At 54.6% G+C, this 22,856-nt stretch overlaps 1 protein-coding gene across 2 annotated transcripts in view; it reads right to left on the reverse strand.

The window, feature by feature from the left end:
* RHBDL3 (rhomboid like 3) overlaps positions 1–20,790 on the reverse strand; it is a 55,201-nt gene extending 34,411 nt beyond the window's left edge. The window contains exons 1-3 of one of the 2 annotated variants that reach the window (XM_061142824.1): positions 20,686–20,790; positions 19,105–19,128; positions 139–297 (exon numbers count right to left, since the gene is read on the reverse strand). In XM_061142824.1, coding sequence (XP_060998807.1) covers positions 139–297; positions 19,105–19,128; positions 20,686–20,790 — 288 coding nt within the window. The remainder of the gene's footprint in view (positions 1–138; positions 298–19,104; positions 19,129–20,685) is intronic. The other variant, XM_061142825.1, reaches the window with a different exon arrangement.
* Positions 20,791–22,856: the final 2,066 nt, after the last annotated feature.

The following is a 22,856-nucleotide window of genomic DNA, read 5'->3' on the forward strand; positions in this document are numbered from 1 at the left end:
TTTTCTTTCATCTGCTGAAGCCTGGAGTTTTTCAATGCTGAAGACCCACCAATCCCAGTCATTAATTATCCAAAAGGGCCCTCTAAGCCACACCCCCAAACAGGCCACTCCCAGTGGCGAAGGACCCAGAGTGCTCACCAGGTTGACAAAATCCTGGTAGCAGATCTGCCCGTTGGCATGGCTGTCGGCGAGAGCCAGGAGTACCTCCCTCTTGTGTGGGTCCAGCTTGGAGCTGTGGCTGTCCAGGAGGCTCCGGAACTTGCCTGTACTGATGAAGCCTGTGTTCCCAGGGTCACACTGAGGGAGAGACACACACAGCAGCAGGGTCAGCAGGGCTCCGTCCCCCGCTCTGCGCGGCCCCAGGTGCTCCATCACTGCCACCACTCACGGCTTTTGTCCTCAACCCCCTGCTGACCGAGGACCAGAGGGCAGCTGGACTGTTCCCAAGGCCCCCAGGGGAAACATGCAAATAGGGCAGACAAGCACGAACAACCCTAGAAGGCCCTGGAGACCTCTGAGATCACCCAAACCAACCACCTGATGCACAGAGAAGGGGAACGGAGGCTCAGAGAGGTGACTCTCTGCCCTATTTCTGACCCAGGACAGTGGAAAGTGGGACTGAAGAGGTGATGAGTAGAGGAAGAAATCTGGAACCTGGGCTGGAGGGGCTGAGCGGGGGAAGGCACAAGGCCCTGGGCAGTGGGGAGCACAGCCTGGACGGCCCCTCTGCATCTGCCTGCCAGCTCCTCTCCCATGCCCAGACCACATGCACACCACACCCTACACACAGGGCTCCCCAAAGACCCTGCGCTCTGAACGTCTGGTTGGGTTTCTGATGCTGCCCTTTTGCCCTCTGCAGCTTTTTAAAAATTCACTACAACTTCTTTTTAAATGTTTTTATTTTTTGGCCACACCATACAGAATATGGGATCTTAGTTCCCCAGCCAGGGGTTGAACCCCTGCCCCCTGCATTTGAAGCTTGGAGTGTTAACCAAGGTTAGGACTCCAAGGTCCTTAAGACCTTAACCAAGGCCCAACTTAACTGGACCACCAGAGAAGTCCCTGCCTTCTGCAGCTTTGCACAAGTGGGTACCTCTGCCGAGGGATTCCCCCTCACCCCTCAACTCCCTGGGAGACTCAGGTTCACCCTTCCAACTCCTCAGATGTCCTGTGTCCAGCAAGCCTTCCCCCAACACACAATCTGCTTCCCTGGAACCTCCAACAGCCCTCCAGCCTCCACCCCACTATTTTCAACTCCTCTCTGGACACTGGTTCCTTGAAGGCTGGCATCACAACTTATCCCCAGGGCTCAGCACAGAGGCTGGCATAGTTCGACACTCACTGAAGATCTGTTGGGTGAATAAGTGGATGTTTGGGTGAAAAGATGGGCACTCATTTTCCAAGGAACGGCTCAGGGGTTCCGTTAGAAAAGGGGCTGGGACTTCCCTGGTGGACCAGTGGTTCAAGACTCCGCTTATACTGCAGGGGGTGCAGGTTCAATCCTTGGTAAGGAAGCTAATATCCCGCGTACCACTCAGAGTGGCCGAAAGACAAGAAAAGGAAAAGAAAAGGGGCTTATTCGTCTCCCCCAGAGAAGCCCGTGACCCTCTGGTCCCCCTTTCACTGCCCCTTCTCTTTCCCCACTGAACGCACCCAGCGTCCCCACCCAGCGCACACTAACTGGCTTTACAGATGCCCAGAGCAGTTCCTGATCACAAACTGTCCCCACATGAACTCACTGCACTTGGAGATGCTGCTGCGGGTCACTTCGATTTTAACAGGCAAACAGGGACTTCCCTGGTGGTCCAGTGGCTAAGACTGTGCTCCCAATACAAGGGGCCCTAGGTTCAATCCCTGACCAGGGAACTAGATGCTACAGGCTGCAACTAAAGAACCCACAGAATGCAACTCAGACTCAGCAGAGCCAAATAAATAAATAAAACATATATATATTTTTAAAAGGCATTTAAAAAATGAGCAAACAGACATTTCAGACATCTGCACGTGCACGACAGGGAGCCCAGAAAATCAAACCCACTTTTCCGCCTTTCCTGGATAAGGTCAGCGAAGACTATTTTTGGAAAGGTTGATTCTGTGTGCAGCCTCTCTAAGACAACCCAGGAGATATGACTCCTTCAATCCTCCCCAGAACTCAATGAGAGGGGACATCTCGAAGGAGGCCTATTGAAAAGTCTGCACTTGTTCCCCACCCTCCACCCAAGATAACAGATTTCAGGGATGACACTTCTTTAGGTCCCACCAAGGAGTACTGCAGGAAACTCACCTCCACCCTGCGCCAGAAAGATCTCTATAAGCAAAAACACCTACTATTTGCTGAATGTTTTTATGGGGCTAAACACCATTCCAAGCATCTCATGTATATGATTTACTTAACCTCCTACCACAACCTTACGAGTACGTCGTATAATTATCTCCATTTTGAAATGGGAGGGAAGGGGGCAGGGCACAGCCTTTAAGAGAATGACATAGCCAAACGACACGACGTAAACTGACGAGAACTAAATGACTTTGAGACGGCCGATGAGTCAACGTCCACTAGACCTTGAGCCTCAGGATACCCTCACTGTACCACGTCACAAGCTAAGTGACACACCCACAGGCAGCATGACGGCTCCAAGGCTGACTGTCAAAGACCGAGAAGTGGCCGGTGGCCCAATTCCTGGACATCTCCACCCATTCCCCCAAATAGCCGGGCTAATCCTCCCACGCGTTAGCCTGTGAAATTAGCCAGCCCATAAAAAGTAGCTCCACTCTATTTCGATGCCACTCCCGCCTCCTGAGATGGCCCACACTCTTGTCTGTGGACTGTGTTTCTCTCCAAATAAATCCACTTCTTACCTATCAGTTGGCCTCTCACTGAATTCTTTCTGTGATGAGACATCAAGAGCCTGAGCTTCCTTAAGTCCTGAAAGCAGGTGTGGGATCTCATCTGCTGGGTGGGTTCGAGTCCCGGGACATGGGTTCGAGTCCCAATCTGAGTTACATGGTTTCAATCTCACAGATGAGGAAGTGAAGACTCAAGAAGATGAGCGCAGAGAGGTTAAGTGACATGCCTGCAAGCCACAGAGCCGAAGACCCCAGAATCCCAGGCCCGGACAGCCCAGAGCTGCCATCACCACTGGCTGCAGCTGCCTTCAGCCTTCAGAGCCTGCCCTGCTGCTCAGAAGCCAAGTGTAAGGATCAAAGAGGTGAGCGCAAAGCCCAGAAAGGAGGGGCTCCAGGAGCCTCCCGGGTCCACTCTAAACAGATTTTTAAAGCAGGAAAGCGCCCACAAAGCAACAGCTCTGATCTCCTTACAGCTCAGACAGGAAGTTATGCCTGCAGTGGCAAAGTGGCAATGGCAGCAGCTGGGGCGGGGGTCTCCCCCTCTGCCTGGGCCCCAACCCTCCCCTCCCCTCCCCAGGCTGGCACGGGGCGACAGAGACTCACCAGCCTGGCCCTGCCTGGTTCCCTGTGGCCCTCGTCCTGGGTGGGCTGATGGGGGTTGGGGTGGGGGGGGGTCCAAGCAGGGGGTGTTCAGAAGCAGCCCTGAATCCTGGGAACATTCACCCTTCCCCACCCCTCCCCTGGTGAGCACCGCAGGGGGCATCTCCTGCATCAGCCTGGGGTGGAGGGGAAGACAATCCTTCTCGGGGGGCCCATCCAAGGCTCTCCCGAGGGATGGGGTGAAGGGGCTGGGATCAGGCAAGGGCCCCTCTCCTTCATTCCGGCTCCAGACAAAGAACCACCTGCTCCCCTGGTCTCCCCCCACCCCGCCCCCCGGGCTCCCTGCCGTCGCCCCAGTGACAGGGGCTGCCCTGTGGCTCCTGCCCCATCCCCCAACCCCGCCCTCCCCACCCCCCCACCGCCGGTTCTGCCCCCAGCAGGCTGCAGAGAAGGAGCTGGAAGCTGGCCGAGCTTCCCCTTCTCTGCCAAAACTCTACCTTTCGTGCCAGGGCCAGACAGGCCAGACAATGCGGGGTCACGGCTACCCTAATAATGAGGCCTCAGGGATGAAGGAGGGTGCCTGGGTGGAGGCAGAGGCAGGGAGGGGGCCAGATGTCTGGGCCCACGGGAGTGGACACAGGACACCTTCCAACCACCACCCCCGACACCTCTGAAGAGGAGGGCATGGATGGGGCAGGGGGAGCCGGGTAACAAAGGGAGCGAGTGAGGGGCAGCCAGAAAGAAACAGAGAGAGAGGACTCATGCAGAAGGCGGAAAGAGGTGGACACCACTGCCCGGGAGGATGCTGAGAACTTCTAAAGGAGGCTGCGACGAACAAGGCAAAATCCCACTCTTGCCTAGGCCACCGAGCGGTTTGCGTAATTTCGGGTCATCATCTCGACCCATAATTGCCTCGGCCTCACTTATCAAGCAGAGCGAGCCTCCCCGCAGGGGAGTGGGCTGAAGCAAACGCAGGGCTGGGCTCTCCAGGGTCCAGGGTCGCCCGGACTCAGTGTCCAGCTCCACTTGCCTCATTCAAAGGAAGGGACAGCAGCCGTGTTACGGAGGCTTGGCCGACCCTCCTGGATACGATTCCCACCCTGGGCCTCCTCAAGGGCAGCGATGGGGACAGGATCATATGAGCACCGTGGTTTGGAGCTTTGGGGGAGACAAACCCTATCAATGTAGTTTCCGGGAATTCCTCGGCAGTCCAGTGGTTATGACTCCTTGCGGCCAATGCAAGGGGCAGGGGTTCAATCCCTGGTTGGGGAACTAAGATCCCACAGAATACATGGCCAAAAACAAACACACCAACAAACGAATGCAATTGCATTTCCTCATCAATAATGTACCGAACGGGGCTCCCTGGCAGCTCAGTGGTAAAGAATCTGCCTGCCAATGCAGGAGAGGCAGGTTGGAACCTTGGGTTGGGAAGATCCCCTGGAGGAGGAAATGGCAACCCACTCCAGTATTCTTGCCTCATTCAAATTCTGGGAAATCCCATGGACAGAGGAGCATGAGGGGCTACGGTCCACGGGGTCACGAAAGAGTCAGACATGACAGAGTGACTGAGCGCACATGGGATGTACTGAAGGCCCCAAAGCTCCAGGTCCTGGGTGCTCCAAGCCCAGATTCACCCACTTTGAGTGGGGCGGGGTGCTCTCAGGGTGAGGTCTAGGCTGGGTGGGCTGGAGACAGCCTGACTGGGGCTAGTCTGAGGGTGGCGGGGCTGTGAACAGGCCCCAGGCAGGGGGCCCCCTGGGAGTCAGAAGCTGGGAGCACCCTCGCAGCTGCCTCCTGGATAGGCCCGGCTGTGGAGGTGGGTGAAGGGGAAGCCAAACCCACATTCAGCCTGTGTGGGGGCTGCTGGGGCAGAAAGAGAGGAAAACACAGAATGAGGAGTGATCCTCCAGCGGCTCCCGCCCACCTGCCTGGGCCTTGAAAAGAGCTGCGAGACTGAGATGGTGGGGCGCTTAATCCCAGAACGCCCAGCCCCCTGGCCCCTTAATCCTCTGGGTTGCCGGTTTCTCCCCTGCCTGGGGCCCTACGCACACTCAGCCGGCCTTAGGTACCTATATATCCCTGTCTCCCGCCCTGGGCCCCCTCCTGGCTCACTTACCACCTCGGCTCTGCAAAGTGTCAGCGGCTCAGTCATGTCCAACTCTTTGTGACCCCATGGGCTGTAGCCCGCCAGGCTCCTCTGTCCATGGAATTTTCCAGGCAAGAATACTGGAGCGGGTTGCCATTCCCTTCTCCAGGGGATTTTCCCGACCCAGGGATTGAACCTGTGTCTCCTGCATTGTGGCCAGATTCTATACCGTCTGAGCCATCTGAGCCACCGGCGAAGCCGACTGTGGGAAGGACCCACCACATTGTCTCTGAATCGTCACCACCTAGGGCTTCTCCCCTCCTCTGGGGCGAGGAGCTGGGGAAGAGTTCCGGAAAGAACCCCACCCTCAGCTGCTGTGCCATCTTGGGCCGAGCATTAGCCACACTGCCTGGATTTTTTCTATCCATCATGTGGGAGGAACTCTCCCCTCTTGGAGGGAAGTAAGGGGGTCTGTCCCCGGCCCTGCACACATAAACATACCATATGCAGATGACGGCCGGGGAAAGAGAAATTCACAACCCATACAGGGCATGGAGCGGCTGATCTTCAGTTCTGCATCTTTGCTCGGTCAAAGGGTTGATGGGAAATCTGGACTCAGGATGAGGCAGCTACATGGTCAGGGCGGGGGCAGGGGTGCGGGTTGAGGTCTGTGCTGCATGAGGGGCCTGGTGCCACTGTGGAGACAGGCAGCAGATGAGGAGATTGTTGGCTCATGGTCCAGGGGAGCTGAAAGGAACCTCAGTGGTTTTCAAGCTGCTCTGCAGAGTTCTAGGAGTTGGGGAGAACCTCTGAGGCCCAGAGAGGTGGGGAAGGGTTTGCTGAACGGCCCCCTCTGCCTCCTCAGCCAGAGAGGCCCCTGAGTTTGTTTGTTTCCAGTTTTTTGTTTCTTTTTATTAGTTGCACTGAGCAGCTTGCAGGATCTTAGTTCCCCAACCAGGGATCAAACCCATGCCCTCTGCCTCAGGAACTTGGAGTCTTAACCCCTGGACCACCAGGGAAGTTCTGCGTTGTTTTCTCTGTTGGTCTCCTGCAGACTCCCTGGTTGAAGAGCAACGCGATAGTAGCTGCATATGCAGAGTTCCTGCCAAGTATCAGGCACTACCTCGTGGAAATCTCAGGTCACCCTATGTCCTGGTTTGTTTGCGACAGTCCTATTGTCTCAGCATGTTTCAGAAGGAATTGGGTGAGCAGGAAGTGGGGATGACAGGATGATTTATTTATTTATTACAGCTTCTTCATCTGGCTGCGGCACGTCTTCGTTGCGGCACGTGGGAACCTCACTGCTGCGTGCTGCCTCTCCAGCTGTGGTGCTGCAGACCGGCTTAGCTGCCCCGAGGCCTGTGGGATCTGAGTTCCTTGACCAGGGATCAACCCCACATCCCCCGCATTGGCAGGTGGATTCTTAACCACTGGACCACCAGGGAAGCCCTTCAGCATGTTTACTAACAGTGCCCCTTTCTCAAAACGGTCCCAATTTGGATAATAAATTATGTGGTCCCCCCATTTAAACCTTACAACAGTTCTACGAGGGAGGTGCTATTTTACACGGGAGAAAAATGAGGCATCCAGAACAGAGCTGCCCAGGTTTGATGAGCTGGTAGCTGGGCAGGTGGACTCATATCCAGGTGGAGGGGCCAGAGCCTGCCCTCATCCAGTTTCAGGATGCTGTGGCATCCTGAAGGGTTTGAGAGATCCCAATTCAGTCTTCTCATTCACTCATTCAACAAATACTTGCCAAGGATCAAAACTATGTGTCGGGTATCATGCTTGTATTATGGACAGGGAAACAGGTGCAGAGAGCAAAACGAACTAGTTCAAGGTCACAGAGCAAGTTAGTGGTCAAGATGCAAACAGTTCAGGGCTCCTCCACGGGGGCTGGCGGGTGCAGCTTTGCTCTTCCTTGTTTTTCTCTGTCCTGTCCTGTCATTTTAAATATAACTGCCCAGTGTCTCCCAGTGTGTGTTTCAGGAAACACCAGGCCCAAGGTGGTGCATGTAATAAGGCTGTTGTGGTCCTATAAGTTTGGGAAACACTTGGGACTTGCCTGGCAGTCCAATGGTTAAGACTCCATGCTTTCACGGCGGGTGTGGGGGGGCACAGGTTTGCTCCCTAGTCAGGGAACTAAGGGGCTTCCCAGGTGGCACCAGTGGTAAAGAACTTGCCTGCCAGGCAGGAGATGGAAGAGATGCAGGTTGATCCCTGGGTCGGGAAGATCCCTGGAGGAGGGCACAGCAACCCACTCCATTATTTTTGCCTGGAGAATCCCATGGACAGAGGAGCCTGGCAGGCTACGGTCCACAGGGTTGTAAAGAGTCGGACACAACTGAAGCCACTTAGCACACGCACACACACAGGGAACTAAGAGGCCACATGCCGAGCAAGGTGGCCAAAAAATACAATATTTTTAAAAATTGTGGGAAACCCTTTTGGAAGGGCATGATTCATAAAACCATATAAAGGGTTCTTCAAGATCTTATAAGTGAAAAAACCTGTCTGAATTGTCCAGCCCAGCATTTTCTAAACTCATTGGATCTTTGATCATAATATTTTTTCACAGCAACACACTTTTGGGAAAATGCATGAATCCATAACGGAGCTGCTTTTCCCTTCTATGAAACCAGGCCCCTTTGTCGGTGGTTCCGAACCAGCCTTTTACCCCCACCTCATGAATGGCAGGCCCTTGAGGCAGCTGACATTGTTTGGTGTCCTCCAGCCAAGTTAGAAATCTCCCCAATCCTGGCCCCAGCCAGAGGGCTGAGGAGGGTACCAGACCCTGGGAGAGAAAGAGGAGGAAGTGATGGGCCTGATGGGCCGCTGAGCTGAGATCTGCCTGCTCAGCACCCAGGACAGCGGCACCACTTCCCTCCCTGCCGCAGGCCCAAGAGCCAGGCCGAGCTTCAGCAGCAGCAAAACATAGGAGAAAGAGGAAGGAACACGTCTACTGGATGGCTCATATATATGGGTGATCCAGGCTCCTCCGTCCATGGGATTCTGCAGGCAAGAATGCCAGAGAAGGTTGCCATGCCCTCCTCCAGGGAATCTTCCTGACCCAGGGATGGAACACTGTTTCTAATGTCTCTTGCACTGGCAGGCGGGTTCTTTACCACTAGCATCAGCTGGGAAGCCCCACCTGGAGAGCCATCCTGGTACAGACCTCTCAGACCCAGAAGGTTAGGACCTAGAATCTAAGGAAGGCTTCCATCTCAGGCCCCACTGTCCCCCGTTTACCGAGACAAAAGGATCCCTGGGAAAGGACCACATGATGTGAGTGCTGGAGAAAGGGAGGGTGTAGACAGCACCCCTCCCCACGCAGGGGGTTATCACAGCTCCTCTGCTGGCTCCTTGCACCATTACCCGGCTTCTGGGCTGAGCAGAATTAACGAGGCTGCCCTGGGGTTTCAGGCTCAGCAGAGTTGTCCCCACTCAGCAGCTACAGCCCACCAGGGAACTCTGGTCCATTCATGGATATTTACAGCCCCATAAATTAGGTCCAGGCCTGCAGCTGCCGAGGTCAGGAGGCGAGGTAATGGGAGTAGCAGCTTTCCCTAGCACTTCTGCCTTGCAAATGAGGATGCTAATTTGCCCCATAGAGAAAGTCACCTCACACCATTCCCTGTCTTTCCCCCCTGACCTGAAATACTTATTTTCACAATAATTTCATGGTTTTGTTTTTTTCCTGGCTGTCCCACACAGCTTGTGGGATTTTAGTTCCCCGACTAGGGACTGAACCTGGGTGCTAGGCAGTGAAACAGAGGAGTCCTAACCATGCTAACCAGGCCTAATCACAGAATTCCTCTGATCACTTTTATTCTCACATCAACCCTACAGCGTAAGTGTGATTAGTCTCATTTAACAGATATGGAAACTGAGGCACACCAAGATGAACGATCTGCCCAGAGGCACTTCAGTGAGTAGAACAGGGTACCCCTCTGGCCTGCTTTAAAGCAGCTGAAGCTAACAGTGGATTTATGAAGACCTCAAGCCTCCCTGGGAAGGAGAGACCAGTTTTTAAAAGCCTGGTTCTGACCTCTCCTGCCCTCCAGTCTCCCCACCTGGAGGCATGAGGGGCGCTCGTGCTCCCCTGGGGTCTGGCCAGGCATCTGATGGCTAGTGAACCTTCTGAAATTCTAGAATTCCCAGTTACATTATTTCTGTCCTTCCAGCTGCCAGCCCAGGGCTCCATCCCTCCCAAGGGGCTTCTCCCAGAAGCTGTAGGCCAGACTCCTGAACATCACCCCCCATTAGTCAAAGAGCTGATCCCCCGGATCTGAGGTTGGCAGGCTGATTAGGAAGCTGGAACACCTTTCCCTCAAGCAGAGACGCCGAGGATGTCCTGGCCTGGATCCAGGCTGAGCTGCTGGGCAGTTGGTCTATTTCCAGAAAACTACCCAGCTCTCTCTCTCAATACCTGGGCCGTGAAGGGAAGATGAGCTCTCAGACCTCCCTCAAGGTGCAGAAAGCTAGGGTCAGGTGGGTGCCCAGGCGTGGGGGCCACCTCTTCCCTCCAGGCCCTCCCCAACTCACCCTGAAAGAGAGCCTCCTGGAGGACCCCGCTTGTCCCCTTCAGTAGCCCCCTCCCCGCAGAAGGCCTTGGAGGTGCACTGGCCCTGAGGGGGCAGCTGGGGGCTGGAACTCAGAGGCTGGCCCCTTGGGTCCCAGAAGCAGACAGAACACCTGTGCTGACTCATCCAGGCCCGGCCATCAGGGCCTCTGGGGGACTGAGGCCGAGTCACAGCCATAAAGGCAGGCGGGCCACTGGCAGGGAGAGTGGGGAGGGGGGTCTTACCTCTGCCCCACCCCATCCGCTTCAGCCTAAAGCCATTTCCTCCAGCTGTTTCTCTTGGAAACCACCAACGGTCCCGCTGGATGCAGGGAGGGGGGAAGTGGATGCAGACCTCTGACCGGGAGCAGGGTGGGCAGGATGCAGGGTCACCGGGCTCCTTTGCCTCCTGTGGCCCTGGGCCCCAGTTCTGAGGCCACCCAGGAGACTCGTGTCCACACACACAAACCCCTCTACAGAGGGTCCTCATTTGCTTTGTGGCTTGGGCCCTGCCCCCCGCCCCCTCCACGCCGCAGTTTCCTCCTCTGTGAAGAGGGGATTGTACCACTCACCTCCCAGGGTTGTTAAGAGAGCAAAATGAGACAACCTGTGTGCACAGAGCACGTGCTCAGTGTTTGCTCTCTCAAAGGAATACTTTGCAACTCAAACCTGGACCATGCTTTTAAGAAAGGTGATGGGAGACTTTCCTGGTGGTCCAGGGGTTAAGACCATGCTTCCACTGCAGGGCACTCGTATTTGATCCCTGGTTGGGGAATTAAGATCTTGTCTGCCATGTGGCGTGGCAAAAAAAAATAAAAGATAAAAATAAATAAGTAAATTAAAAACCTGGTGGGGGACTTCCCTAGTGGTCCCGGGGTTGAGGATCCACCTGCCAATGCAGGGGACATGGATTGGATCCCTGGTCTGAGAAGATGCTACATGCCGAGGCTAAGCCCATGTGCTGCAACTATTGAGACCACTCTACAGTCCGTGCTCTGCAACAAGAGAATCCACTGCAATGAGAAGCCCGAGCACCACAACTAGAGAAAGCCTGCGCACAGCAACAAAGACCCAGTGCAGCCATAAATAAGTAAATTTTCAAAATAAATAAAAAAGCCGGTGGAACAAGGCTGGCCAAGTTGTCCACAACTCAAGACGCTCACCAGCTCATTTCCATAACACAAAGCAGAGACCTGTGCCCAGGCTCACCAGGGACTGTCAAATGGGAACCCTGGGTAGAGGAGGCCTGCCCTGGGCTCTGATCCCCTGGTACGTGATGCCTCGTTCTTGCCATGGACTATCCCACAGCCAGTGAGTGGAGGGAAAGATGCTTGGATGTCCACCCCCTAACCCCCACCCCCAGCAGTCTCTATCCAAAAACTTCTCTCCTCTCTCTGTGGAAAGTTCAGAGGGAGCATGGTTTTTCCATCTCCTGCCCCGAAGAAGTCAGCTTGATAAGCTGGAAGGAACCGCAGAATGGGGATCTGGACACTTTGATTCAAGACCTAGAACTATTACCCAGAGGTAACTTTGAAAATGGTGTTAATTTCTTCAAATTCCAGGAATGCGGTAACAACCATGTATGTTTTATCAGGGGCTCACTACACACCGCCACATGCTATGCACCCAGCATGTCATTAGGCCCCGAAAGAGCCCTGAAGGCAGGCAGCAGACAGATGAGAAGACTGAGGCTTGGAGACGTTGCCCAGCTGGCCTCTTGTCACGTAGCAAGCGAGGAGGATCAGAACTGGGACTCAAGCCAGACTCCGTGTCCTCACCTATCCCTGAGTCACTTGGGGTGCTGAGGAAGCGGCCAGAAGTCTGCATGGCCCGGCGGCAGGAACACAGGTCAGAGAGAAAGCAGAGCTGGGCTCTCATCTCAGTCTGAGACTCCAGCACCAAGTGACCTCCGAAGGTCACAGACTTCTGTTTCCTCATTTGCAAAGTGAGCAGACTGGACAAGATGCTTCCATTGACCTCCTGATGAGCCGAGGTCCTCGAGGTGGCCGCAGCCCCAGAGGGGCCGACCGGGGAGAGGTGGCCCACAGCCAGGGCTGGCGCCTGGAGCGGACATCAGAGCCAGAGACGGTGTGGCAGGGAGGTAGCTGGACCCGTTTGCTCCCACATGTGTGTGCCTGTTCCATGGCAGCCAGGCAGCCAGGCAGCACTGCGCCTCAGCTCCCTCAGCCTCACGGCTCAACTGCCATCCAGTGCCTTTCTGGGTGTGGTCAGGGATAAAAGGGTTAATTCAGCATGACCACTGCGGTCCCTGGGGGCAGGGGAGGGGAGCAGCCTTTGTGATGGAGGAGAGTCCAGAGACTCTAGGGACCTGGACACCACCTGATAAGGGGCTGGAGGTACTGAGCCCAGCAAGGCAACCCCTCTCTGCTGGTTAATTCTGTGTCCCCAGGGGCGCCGCCAAGGCCCCTGAGTCTGTGGCACGTGTTTTCTCTGCAGCTCCTCACTAATCCATACAGCAGTCTCATCTGCACCTCTTTTCAGCTCCCAGAACCGTCTTAAGCCAGCCAGCAGGACTGTAAATGAGGTTGGCTTTAGGGTCAGGCATAGGCAAGACCCCAGGCTGGCGGCAAGGGGACCGGGCAGAGGAGACATTTGGGCAAAGCAAGCAGGAAAATCCTCTGAGCACACAAGTGGCTCTGTCTCCAGGAGCTGGGGCTGAGAAGGTAGAGGCAGAGACCTTCCCTATGGAGGTGTGGATCTCAGAAACGACCCTGGGCTTATTCTAGCAAATTCTGATTCCCCATCAAAAGACAGCTGTCAAACCTATACTGTGGCTTAAGACTTCAAGCTTCCACCACAGGGGGCGTGGGTTCAATCCCTGGTCAGGGAACTAAGATCTCGCATGCCACTCAGCATAGCCAAAAACAAAACAGGAAAACCCAAACAAACAAAAACACCAACCAAAAATGTCCACTGGGTATCAGACATTATTAAGAGTTTCCACTTCCATTTAACTCCCACAATCATCCCTGGACTTAAAGATTATCCTCTCCATTTTAGAGATAAAGAAATTGAGGCTCAGAGAGCTAATGTCACTTGTCCCCAATCTCAAGAGTCAGTAGGGCTTGAACCCAGGACTATTTGCCCCACATATGGGGTTTTCTCCAGCAGCCCACCCAAGCATAGCCTCCTGTTGTGGTTGCAACATGTTTATAATTTTGGAAGGAGAGTCAAGATTTGTCTGCTTCCCTTCCGGGAGATTAGCAAAGTTAGGGGTCTCTTCTTGGAGACTGAAAAGTGCATGCTCCCCAGTGGGAAGGGGAAAACAGGAAACATGATCAAGTTCCTTCTAATTCTCCCTTTTCCTTCTCACATGCTTGAGCTTGGAAAGCAATTGTGCTCTGTTGACTTAACAGAACTCTGCTCCAAACAGTTTTGCTCATTAAACATTTGGAGATCTTAGAGGCACTTGTATGTGTGAATGTGGCAATGGTTTTCCAACCCCAGAGCCTTTTATGAGTTAGCAGACTCCAGTCCCATGTCTGCCACGGACCTGCTGCTTGACCTTGGGTCCTTGAGGGTACCTGGAGTTCAGGAAGGGACTGGGAGACTATCAAAGCATAACCTGAAACAGAGAAGCTTGGAGGAAACCTATGGAAGAAATGTAAAGCAATAAATAAAGGGTACTTTACCTGGGCAAAATTGTAAATATCAGGGGAATAGATCAGAAATAAAAAACCCCACCACATATGTTAATAAAAACTTACCAAATGATAAAATTTCTCAATAAATAAAGGAAGGCTTTCTTAATAATTGATGCTGGTGTAATTGGATAGGAATTAGATCTGGAGGGAGTAAAGGGTTAGAGGATTTTTTTTTTTTTGACCTGCTCTGTTTCCGACCTGGGCCGGTTCACCCCTCCTTAGGCAACCTGGTGGTCCCCCGCTCCCGGGAGGTCACCATATTGATGCCAAACTTAGTGCGGACACCCTATCGGCATAGCGCACTGCAACCCAGAACTCCTGAGCTCAAGCGATCCTCCAGCCTCAGCCTCCCGAGTAGCTGGGACTACAGGCGCGCGCCACCGCGCACGGCGATTTTTTTTTTTTTAATCAGAGAAAAAGAAGTAGGAAATAGAAGCACCTATTTATGAGATCCTAATGGCAGAAAGCAAAGAGGAACTAAAGAGCCTCTTAATGAAGGTGAAAGAGGAGAGTGAAAAAGCTGTCTTAAAACTCAACATTCAAAAAACTAAGATCACGGTATCCAATCCCATCACTTCATGGCAAATAGATGGGGGAAAATGAAAACAGTGAAAGACTTTATTTTCTTGGGCTCCAAAATCACAGCAGATGGTGACTGTAGCCATGAAATTAAAAGATGCTCCCTCCTTGGAAGAAAAGCTATGACAAACCTAGACAGCATATTAAAAAGCAGAGACATCACTTTGCCAACAAAGGTCCGTATAGTCAAAGCTATGTTTTTTCCAGTAGTCACACCAAGTATGGATGTGAAAGTTGAACCATAATGAAGGCTGAGCACGGAAGAATTGATGCTTTCAAACTGTGGTGCTATTTGAATCAGTTCTAATGAGGTGGATGAAACTGGAGCCTGTTATACAGAGTGAAGTTAAGTCAGAAAGAAAAACACCAGTACAGTATATTAATGCATATATATGGAATTTACAAAGATGGTAATGATGACCCTATATGTGAGACAGCAAAAGAGACACAGATGTAAAGAACAGACTTTTGGACTCTGTGGGAGAAGGCGAGGGTGGGATGATTTGAGAGAATAGCATTGAAACATGTATATTATCATATGTGAAACAGATCACCAGTCCGGATTTGATGCATGAGTCAGGGTGCTCAGGGCTGGTGCACTGGGATGACCCTGAGGGATGGGATGGGGAGGGAGGTTCAGGATGGGGAACACATGTACACCCATGGCTGATTCATGTCAGTGTATGGCAAAAACCACTACAATATCATAAAGTAATTAGCCTCCAATTAAAATAAATTTAAAAAAAAATTGTGGTGCTGGAGAAGACTCTGAGAATCCCTTGGACTCTCAAGCAAGGAGATCAAACCAGTTATCCTAAAGGAAATCAATCCTGAATATTCATTGGAAGGACTGATGCTGAAGATAAAGCTCCAATACTTTGGCCACCTGATGTGAAGAGACAACTCACTGGAAAAGACCCTGATGCTAGAAAAGATTGAGGGCAGGAGAAGGGGGTGACAGAGGATGAGATGGTTGGATGGCATCACCAACTCAGTGGATGTGAGTTTGAGCATACTCCAGGAGATAGTGAAGCCTGGTGTGCTGCAGTCCATGGAGTTGCAAAGAGTCAGACACAACTGAGCAACTGAACAACAAAAACACTTCATGAGATCTGAAGAGGGAGGGAAAGTGTCTCAGCTCTGAAACAACATAAGGAATCAAGAAGGAAAAGCCCAATAGATTGAACTGCAGAAAAAGAAGACATTTTTACCATTATTTTACACCATAACAACAGGTTAATATTTAAATTTTAAGATCCAGTATTTGGGAAAACCACTCCAATTCCAAGGCTATGAAAAGATCATTCCCTCAATGAGAAGTTCAAACAGGAAACAGGCACCTTGAATACCTGGGGGTTGAAGTGATGATCTTCAGGCCTCCTGCCTGTTATAACTTCTGGGATCCACAGAGAAACATAGGGGAGGGGGTGAGGTTGGGTGGCGTGTTGCACTCCTACTTGAACAGACCAGACAAACACCCAGGATGCCAGTGGGGACCAGCTGAGTAAACTTCCATGGGGCTGGGGTCACCTGTTTTCTTCACCTCCAACCCCCCAGAAGGCATTCTGGTGGAGGGGTATCCCCATAGGATCAAAAGGCCAAGGTCATGGTTTCTAGCTCTTGGCTCCAATCAGCATCATGTTGGGTCAAAGACACTCTACATGCTGAAGAACCAGACAGCACAGAGAGACTGCTCCAAAACCATCCCTAACAGTGGAAAAAGGTCCCAGCAGATCCCAGATTGAAACCAGGTGACCCCTGGTATCCCCTTGACCCAGAAAAGGAAGGCAGACTAACTGGGGCCAGCCTCCCCATGCCGTGACCTCAGAAAGGTGAATTCCAGGGCCACATTAGCCAGCAGGGATTCTGACAAGTGTCAGGAGAACCCCACCCCATGCAGCACAGGTTGACCCATCGGGGCTATTCCTGTCAGAAATTGTGGGGAGGCTGCGGGTAACCCCCAGCCAAATATTCCTTCCTGAGTTCACCAAGTTCACCATCACCAAATCCCGCTTTAAGTAGGCCCAGAGGAAAAGTCAGAAAGGATAAGACCCCCCAGCTCTCCAGGGGCCCTTCTGAATTTGTACGACCATTTATGAAGCCTCACACCTGCTCTGCATTCAGCCCTATCAGGGGGATGGTCCAAGAGGAACTGCACAAAGGAGGGGGGACAGACGCAGAAGGATGGGTATCTGCCAGAGGTCGGGCGCCCCCGCTCACGCGCAGCTCTCCTAAAACAAAAAGCACCAATAGGAAGGAAGACAACAGAAATGGGCTTCTAAAGCGCTGGGGAGTGAACATAAGGCAGAACTTATAGCGAGAAAAAAAAACCTGTCCAGCGTAAGCTTGGGGAGTTTCTTTCCTAGAATTGTGTCTGTCCAGAATGGTTTCCGGGTGGGCCTTCCCAGAAGCAGGGGGATGAACTCTGTGACACTCGGGATCTCCCTCCAGTGGGAAAAATTGGATTTCGTAGACCACCCACTGCTATCAGGTATGATGCATTATCTCTGCTCCCGCTAGTTCCAAATCCTTCCTCCTAAAAACTTCCCTCCATTCGTCCAAATCGCTGGTTTCACAATGTAAACACATAGGCAGGGACTGGCGAAGGAAATTAATCCAATGAGAAAGACACAGACAGAGGGGAAAAAAGAACGATACACTTTGTTCTAGGTTTCGATTCTAAATCTGGCAGGAGGTGTGAAGGGTTGGCAGCTTGCTGGTCGTGGCATCGGTGGCAGCAGGCGGCTCCCTCCTGCCTCAGGGCATCAGGCCAGCAGCTGCTGTGCTCTCAGAAGCCCGAGGGGGAGTCGGTCTACCCCAGCAGGACCGGAGCGGTGGGAAGCTCCCCACGTCACAGTCAGGCCTTGTGTTAAGGGGATGACGCCCCCCAAATCTCCTCTCCAGGCCCACCCTGTCTTTCCAGCTGAATTCCATGTTTTCTCTTTTTAAAGATTTTTTTGATGTAGACCATTTTTAAAGTCTTTATTGAATTGGTTACAATGTTGCTTCTATTTCATGTTTTGATTTTTTTTTGGCCCAGAGGCATGTGGGATCTTCGCTCCCTCATCAGGAATAGGACTCCTCCACACACACACTGGAAGGCGAAGTTTTAACCACTGGACCCCCAGGGAAGTCCCCTGAATTCCATGTTTTCAGTCCCACTCGGCATCTGCATTTAGCTGACTCAAATTGAACTGGTCTGAAATCAAAGTTGTCAGTTTTACAAACCCTTACTTCTCCTTCTCCTCTCAGGTTCGGAACCTCGATGTTACACACGTGGTCGAACTCATTTGTTCGGATCTATCTTCGATCTTCATTGCAGCATGCAGGATCTTTAGTTGCTGCATGGACCTCTTAGTTGTGGCATGTGGGACCTAGTTCCCCAACCAGGGATCAAACCCAGGTCTCCTCCATCGGGAGTGCAGAATCCTAGCCACTGGACCACCAGGGAAGTCCCAAAACTACATTTAGAACCTCAAGGTGGGACGTCCCTGGTAGTCAGGTGGTTAGAACTCGGTGCTCCCAACGCCGAGGGCACAGGTTCAATCCCTGGTCAGGGAACTAAGATCCCACATGCCAAAAATAAAATAAAAATTAAAAAAAAAAAAAAGAACCTCAAGGTAATACATGTGGTTCACCTCATCTATTCCAGTCTAATAAGATCTTCCAATTCTCCCATCACCATATCCTTCTTCCTTTCCATTCCCACTTTTCCAAGTCAAGGTGCTTGTCTCCATGCATTGCAGTAGGCTCCTAGCCAGCTTCTCATCTCTACCCCACTCTCACACAGCATCTTCCCAAAGTACCCCCTGGATCTTGTAACAAACTTGCCAAAAATACTTTGAAAGGCTTCCCCTGCACTCAACAGGATGAGGTCTGGTGCAGGCTACTTTTTCAGCTTTATCTGCCTCTCCAAGCCAACACCTTCCCTCTGACCCAACCAGACTGGTGTCTTAGAGTCGCACACACTTCATGGCATAATCGTCTTCAGCCCAGGGCACCACATTCACTGTTCCCCCACACCCGGGTCAGCTCGTGAAACAGGGAGGGAGAAGGAAACACACACAACAGCATGCAAAAGCAGTTCCCAACAAAGAAGTGAACCATTTCCCTGCTGAAGGTCAAGTGCCGGTCTCCCCATTCCAAAGCCAATGCAGGGCACTTCCAACTCCACCTCCCACACCTCCACTTGAGGTGCTGCAAACAATCACATAAGTGTTTTCCATCTATAGCTCCCCCATCCCTGAGGCAAAATCAAGAGTGGTCAACTTTCAAATAGGGCTCATATTTGAGTCACCCACCAAGGATGGCAAGGATCTGACCTCAGAGGTGGCCGTGGATCTGTGATGGTGGGAGGAGAAAAAAAAAAAAAGTTGCGGGGGGGGGGGGGGGCGGGGAATGTTCACCTAAGCCCTTCCCCCACCTCCCCAGCCCAAACGTGCCATCCCCTTGCACACAGAGAACATCCCAGGCTTTCAATGCGTATTGTCGGATTTCTCCCTGGTATAAAGCTGGTTCCGGTGGAGTGGCATTGAGAGGAGGAGGCAGGGAAGGATCTCTTAAGGGAGCTCCCCCCCGCCCCCCACCTCCTCCTGAAACCTGGAGAGCAGTGGAGAGCAGTACCATTCAGACCCAGAGCTGCCTTAGGCCACACCCCCACCCCACGTCACCGTCTCTGGAGTGCCGAGCTGGGGAAGCCCACGCAGGCAGGGAGACTGAGGAGTGCTGGCAGGGAGGGAGGGGGCATTTAACTGCTCACCTACCTGATCAAACAGGACTTTCCAGTGCTGGTAGAGAAGGAGCCATGCAGGAGAGGAGGAAGAGGAGAGAAAGAAACACACTTATCACCAAGGCCTCTGCAGCCCCCTGCTGTTTCTGACCTAGCCTCCCAGCTGCGGGCCCAGGCTCAGGGACCCGAGGCCAGGGAGCCCTGGGAAGAGTTTCCCAAATGAGTCTACACCTAGCAAAGGTGGGAGAACTCAGACTGGGGAGGGAGAGCATCCCTCATTCTGGGATGCGCAGGAGGGGACATGAGCAGAGCAAGGGTGATTCTCAACAATTCCTTAATAAAAAAAAAAAGCGTGTCATTCTGTCCAAGGGCCTCTAATAACTTCTGCCCCTTAGCTCCTATCTCGGTGTCTACTCCCAGGCCTGGGAATGCATGCCCGGATGCATCTCCTGCAATTCCATCAGACGGCTGCAGCCGTCTCCACCTGCTGGGGGGTCAAAGACCCCCTATCCGGAAAACACATCTGGGCATAAACATTAAGGTTTGGCCTCTACTTTGGGAGGAGGGGGTTCCTGCATGCTCTGAAACCCACCCCTTTTTCTTTGCAGGCTGAGCCTAAGTGAGGAGCCCCTAAGAGTCAGCCAAAGCGATGGGACCAGAGCAACAGAGGGGGTTTAAGCACAAGAGCCAGAGGGGATACAACCCTATTCAGACTTCCCGGCTGAGGCTGGGTAAACCGTCGGGGGGCCGGGCTTCACTTCCCAGTCCCCACCCTGAGAGGTCAGGGGCAGGGCGGAGCGTCTGCCCAGTTTTTCACCTCTGCGGAGCAGGTTAACCTCGGGAGGGAGAAGCTTAAGAAACTCCAGTTCCCAGGACTCCCCGGTGCCGGCTTTGCCCATGGCTCCCAGGACCGGAGGGAGGCGGGGAGACTCCGGCAGCAGATGGCAGGGAAGCCCTGTGGGGCACCCCTCCCTATCCTCTCCAGGGGACCGTCGCTGGCACCGACGCGGTCTGGGACTCCTAAGCCCCCCTCTGGGAACGAAAGCTCTCCCGGCACTCCTCCTGTCCGTCCTCCAGCCGGGCTGGGGGCCAGGGGCCAGCTAGAATTTCGATCAGGGTCTTGGACAGGGCAAGTGCCGGGCCGGGGCTCATCAGCGACCGGAGAAGGGGTCGCCAGGGCGGTCTGCGCCGCCGGCTTCCGGGGACTCTGCGGCGCCCGCTCCTTCCCCGGCTCCGAGAGCCCGCAGGTCGCGAGTGGGAGGGGAGGGGAGCCACTGCTGTGACGCGGCCGCCTCTGCGGGAAAACGCCGTGTCCCGGGCACTGCACCAGCCGCGAGGAGGGGGCTCGGCGGCCGGCGGGTCCCCGGCGCAGCGGCGGGCGCTGCGCTCCGCCGGGAAAGCCCCGGGAGCCCGAGCAGGGGATGGCGCGCGCGCGTTTCGGGGAGACCGGTTCCCTCCGCCCCCTCCAGCCCGCGGGGACCCGGCCAATCCGGGGCGCTCCCGCGTCACCTTGAAACCTCCCAGTTACCCCGCGGGGGGCGAGTCGGGGGCAGCGGTCCCCACCGCGGCCCCCGCCCCCCAGAAAGTTTGCCCGGGCGGGGGAGGGGGCACTCACGTCCTCCGCCGGCGGCCGCTCCTCGGCCTCGGGTTCCAGCTCCTCGATGCGCTCCGCCTCGGCGCAGGCGGCCACCGCTGGGCCCGGGCTGGGGTGCTCGCCCATGCCGGGGCGGCGTCCGGGGCCCGGCGCGGCTGCGGGGCTCGTCCCGGGGCGCCCGGCTAACTTTGCGCCGCGGCGGCCGCGCCGCTCTGGGCTGCCTGTGCGCGCCGCGCCGCCTCCGCCTCCGCCCCCATGGTCCCGGCCCCCGCGCCGCCGCCTCGCGACCCCGGGACGCCAGGCCCTCCGCCGTAAACTTCGCGGCGCCCGCGGCCCCGCCGGCCTCCGCCTCCACCCCGGCCCCAACGCCCGGGTCCGAGGCGAGGGCGCCCTTGGGCCGGCCTCGGCCCCGCGGCTCCCCGCGCGCTCCCTCCTCGCCTCCCGCGGCCCCCGCTCTGCGCCCGAGTCTCCTCCTCCCCGCGGACTCCTCGGGGGCGGTGCGCAGGCGGGGGCGGGGCTGCTCCCGGGACGGCCGCCCCCAACCCGCCACCCCCGGGCGCCCCCGCCCGGGCCCAGTCGGTCAGAGCGCCGCGGCCCGCGGAGGAGGAGGGCTGCGGCGGGCTCGGCGGGGAAGTGGCTGCTTGGCCCCGGGCGGGGGTGGGGCTGCGCGGGCCCGGGCCCCATCGGCACCTGCCTCCGGCCCGGCCGGGGTTTGTCTCTCCGTGTGGGACCGGGTGGGGTGAGGCATGGGGGGTGTGCAGTCTCTACTCGCCGAGACCCACCGGGCTAACTTGACTTGGAGGCAGCAGACGCGTGAAGGTGGCACGGGCGAGGTTCTCGCTAAGTTGGCAATGTCGGGGTTAACTGGGAGTGAAATGGGGGCAGGATGCTAGGAAGACAGGATCCCCGCCCCCCACCGCCACCCTTCCTTCACTAAGGTCCCGGATCCTGGGAGGTCCGGGAAGGCTCAGGTAGGGAGAAATCAGAGGAGTCCCGGACCCCAAACCCTGAAATCTTGCCCTCCGCACACCCAGAGCTTTGGGACAGTGCCCTGGCTTCACTGAACCAGGTAGACAAAGATAGGACCAGGCAAGATGAGAGGTAAAGAAACTACAGCAAGTAGGAATCGAGTTAGAGCCAGAGGAGTAGGGGATCTTCTAAAGAAAAAAATTGGTGCTGTTTGCTTGCAGGAAAGACCTCCCAGGAGAGGCAGTCTCCCTTAAGCAGAGGCTCTGCCTGTAAACGGTGCCAGTGGCCAGTGGCCGGCTGGGACAGGTGCCCTGCTCTCCCAGGGCCTCAGGGATTTGTTTTTGGTGATGTGCCCCAGTCAGCCCCCAGCCCACACCAAAGGTGCCTTCTTCCGCCCCTCTTACCACCACCCACTCACCCACTGGCCTTTGCTCCTCTCTCTCCCTCTCAGAAATGGATGCTCTTTTCCAGTAGTGCAAGTTGCAATTAATGTGCTCATCTTCATAAAGCAAACACATAACCCCAGGATCCAACCTGTGACCATCTCAGCCGACAATAACTGCTCCCCCTAAACCCAGAGAAGGAAATTAACTCCATTCTAATTAGGTGAGTTTGCTACAGACACCAATTTTCATCTCTGGTTTCAGAAAGTGTGATCATTCCAACTATTTTTGTTTCTCACCACCCTCCCCCCACCCCTACTCTACTAACAAGTCAAGATCCTGCCAAGATTTCCTTGTAAATAAAACTGTCTGCATAGGATGTGATTTTGGAAACAGCTTTCAGGGGACAGAACAGAGGCCGATGGACTCCGTTGTGGAAAGAAGCGCAAAGGACAAGGGGCAGCCGGGGGCCCGGGGGCAGTGGCACGGCCCCCACCAGCCCCGCTCCTCTCACCTGCAGGACCTGCCTGGCTGCTGGCTGTGGTACACTTAGATCTTCCCGGCTGGAGAAGTGGTCAGGAAGTGGGCAGTTCCAGGGGAGAGGGAAGAAGAGCTCAGAGAGGGCTTGGTCTCTGGGCAGTCTCTGACCTCAGTTGCTCTTTGGGTTCTGCCTTTTCTTCAGCCCAGGGACAGCTCTTATCAACCCATCCAATTCTGTCATCCCCTCCAGTGGAAGGGACCTCAGCAGGCTCCGTTCAGTTCCCTGAACCTTGCTGGGCTCCTACTAAGTGCCAGAGAGATAACTTTGGGAATCAAGAGGTGGATAAGATCCAGACCCAG

The sequence above is a fragment of the Dama dama genome, chromosome 5 (genome assembly GCF_033118175.1).
Source record: "Dama dama isolate Ldn47 chromosome 5, ASM3311817v1, whole genome shotgun sequence".
NCBI lineage: Eukaryota > Metazoa > Chordata > Mammalia > Artiodactyla > Cervidae > Dama > Dama dama.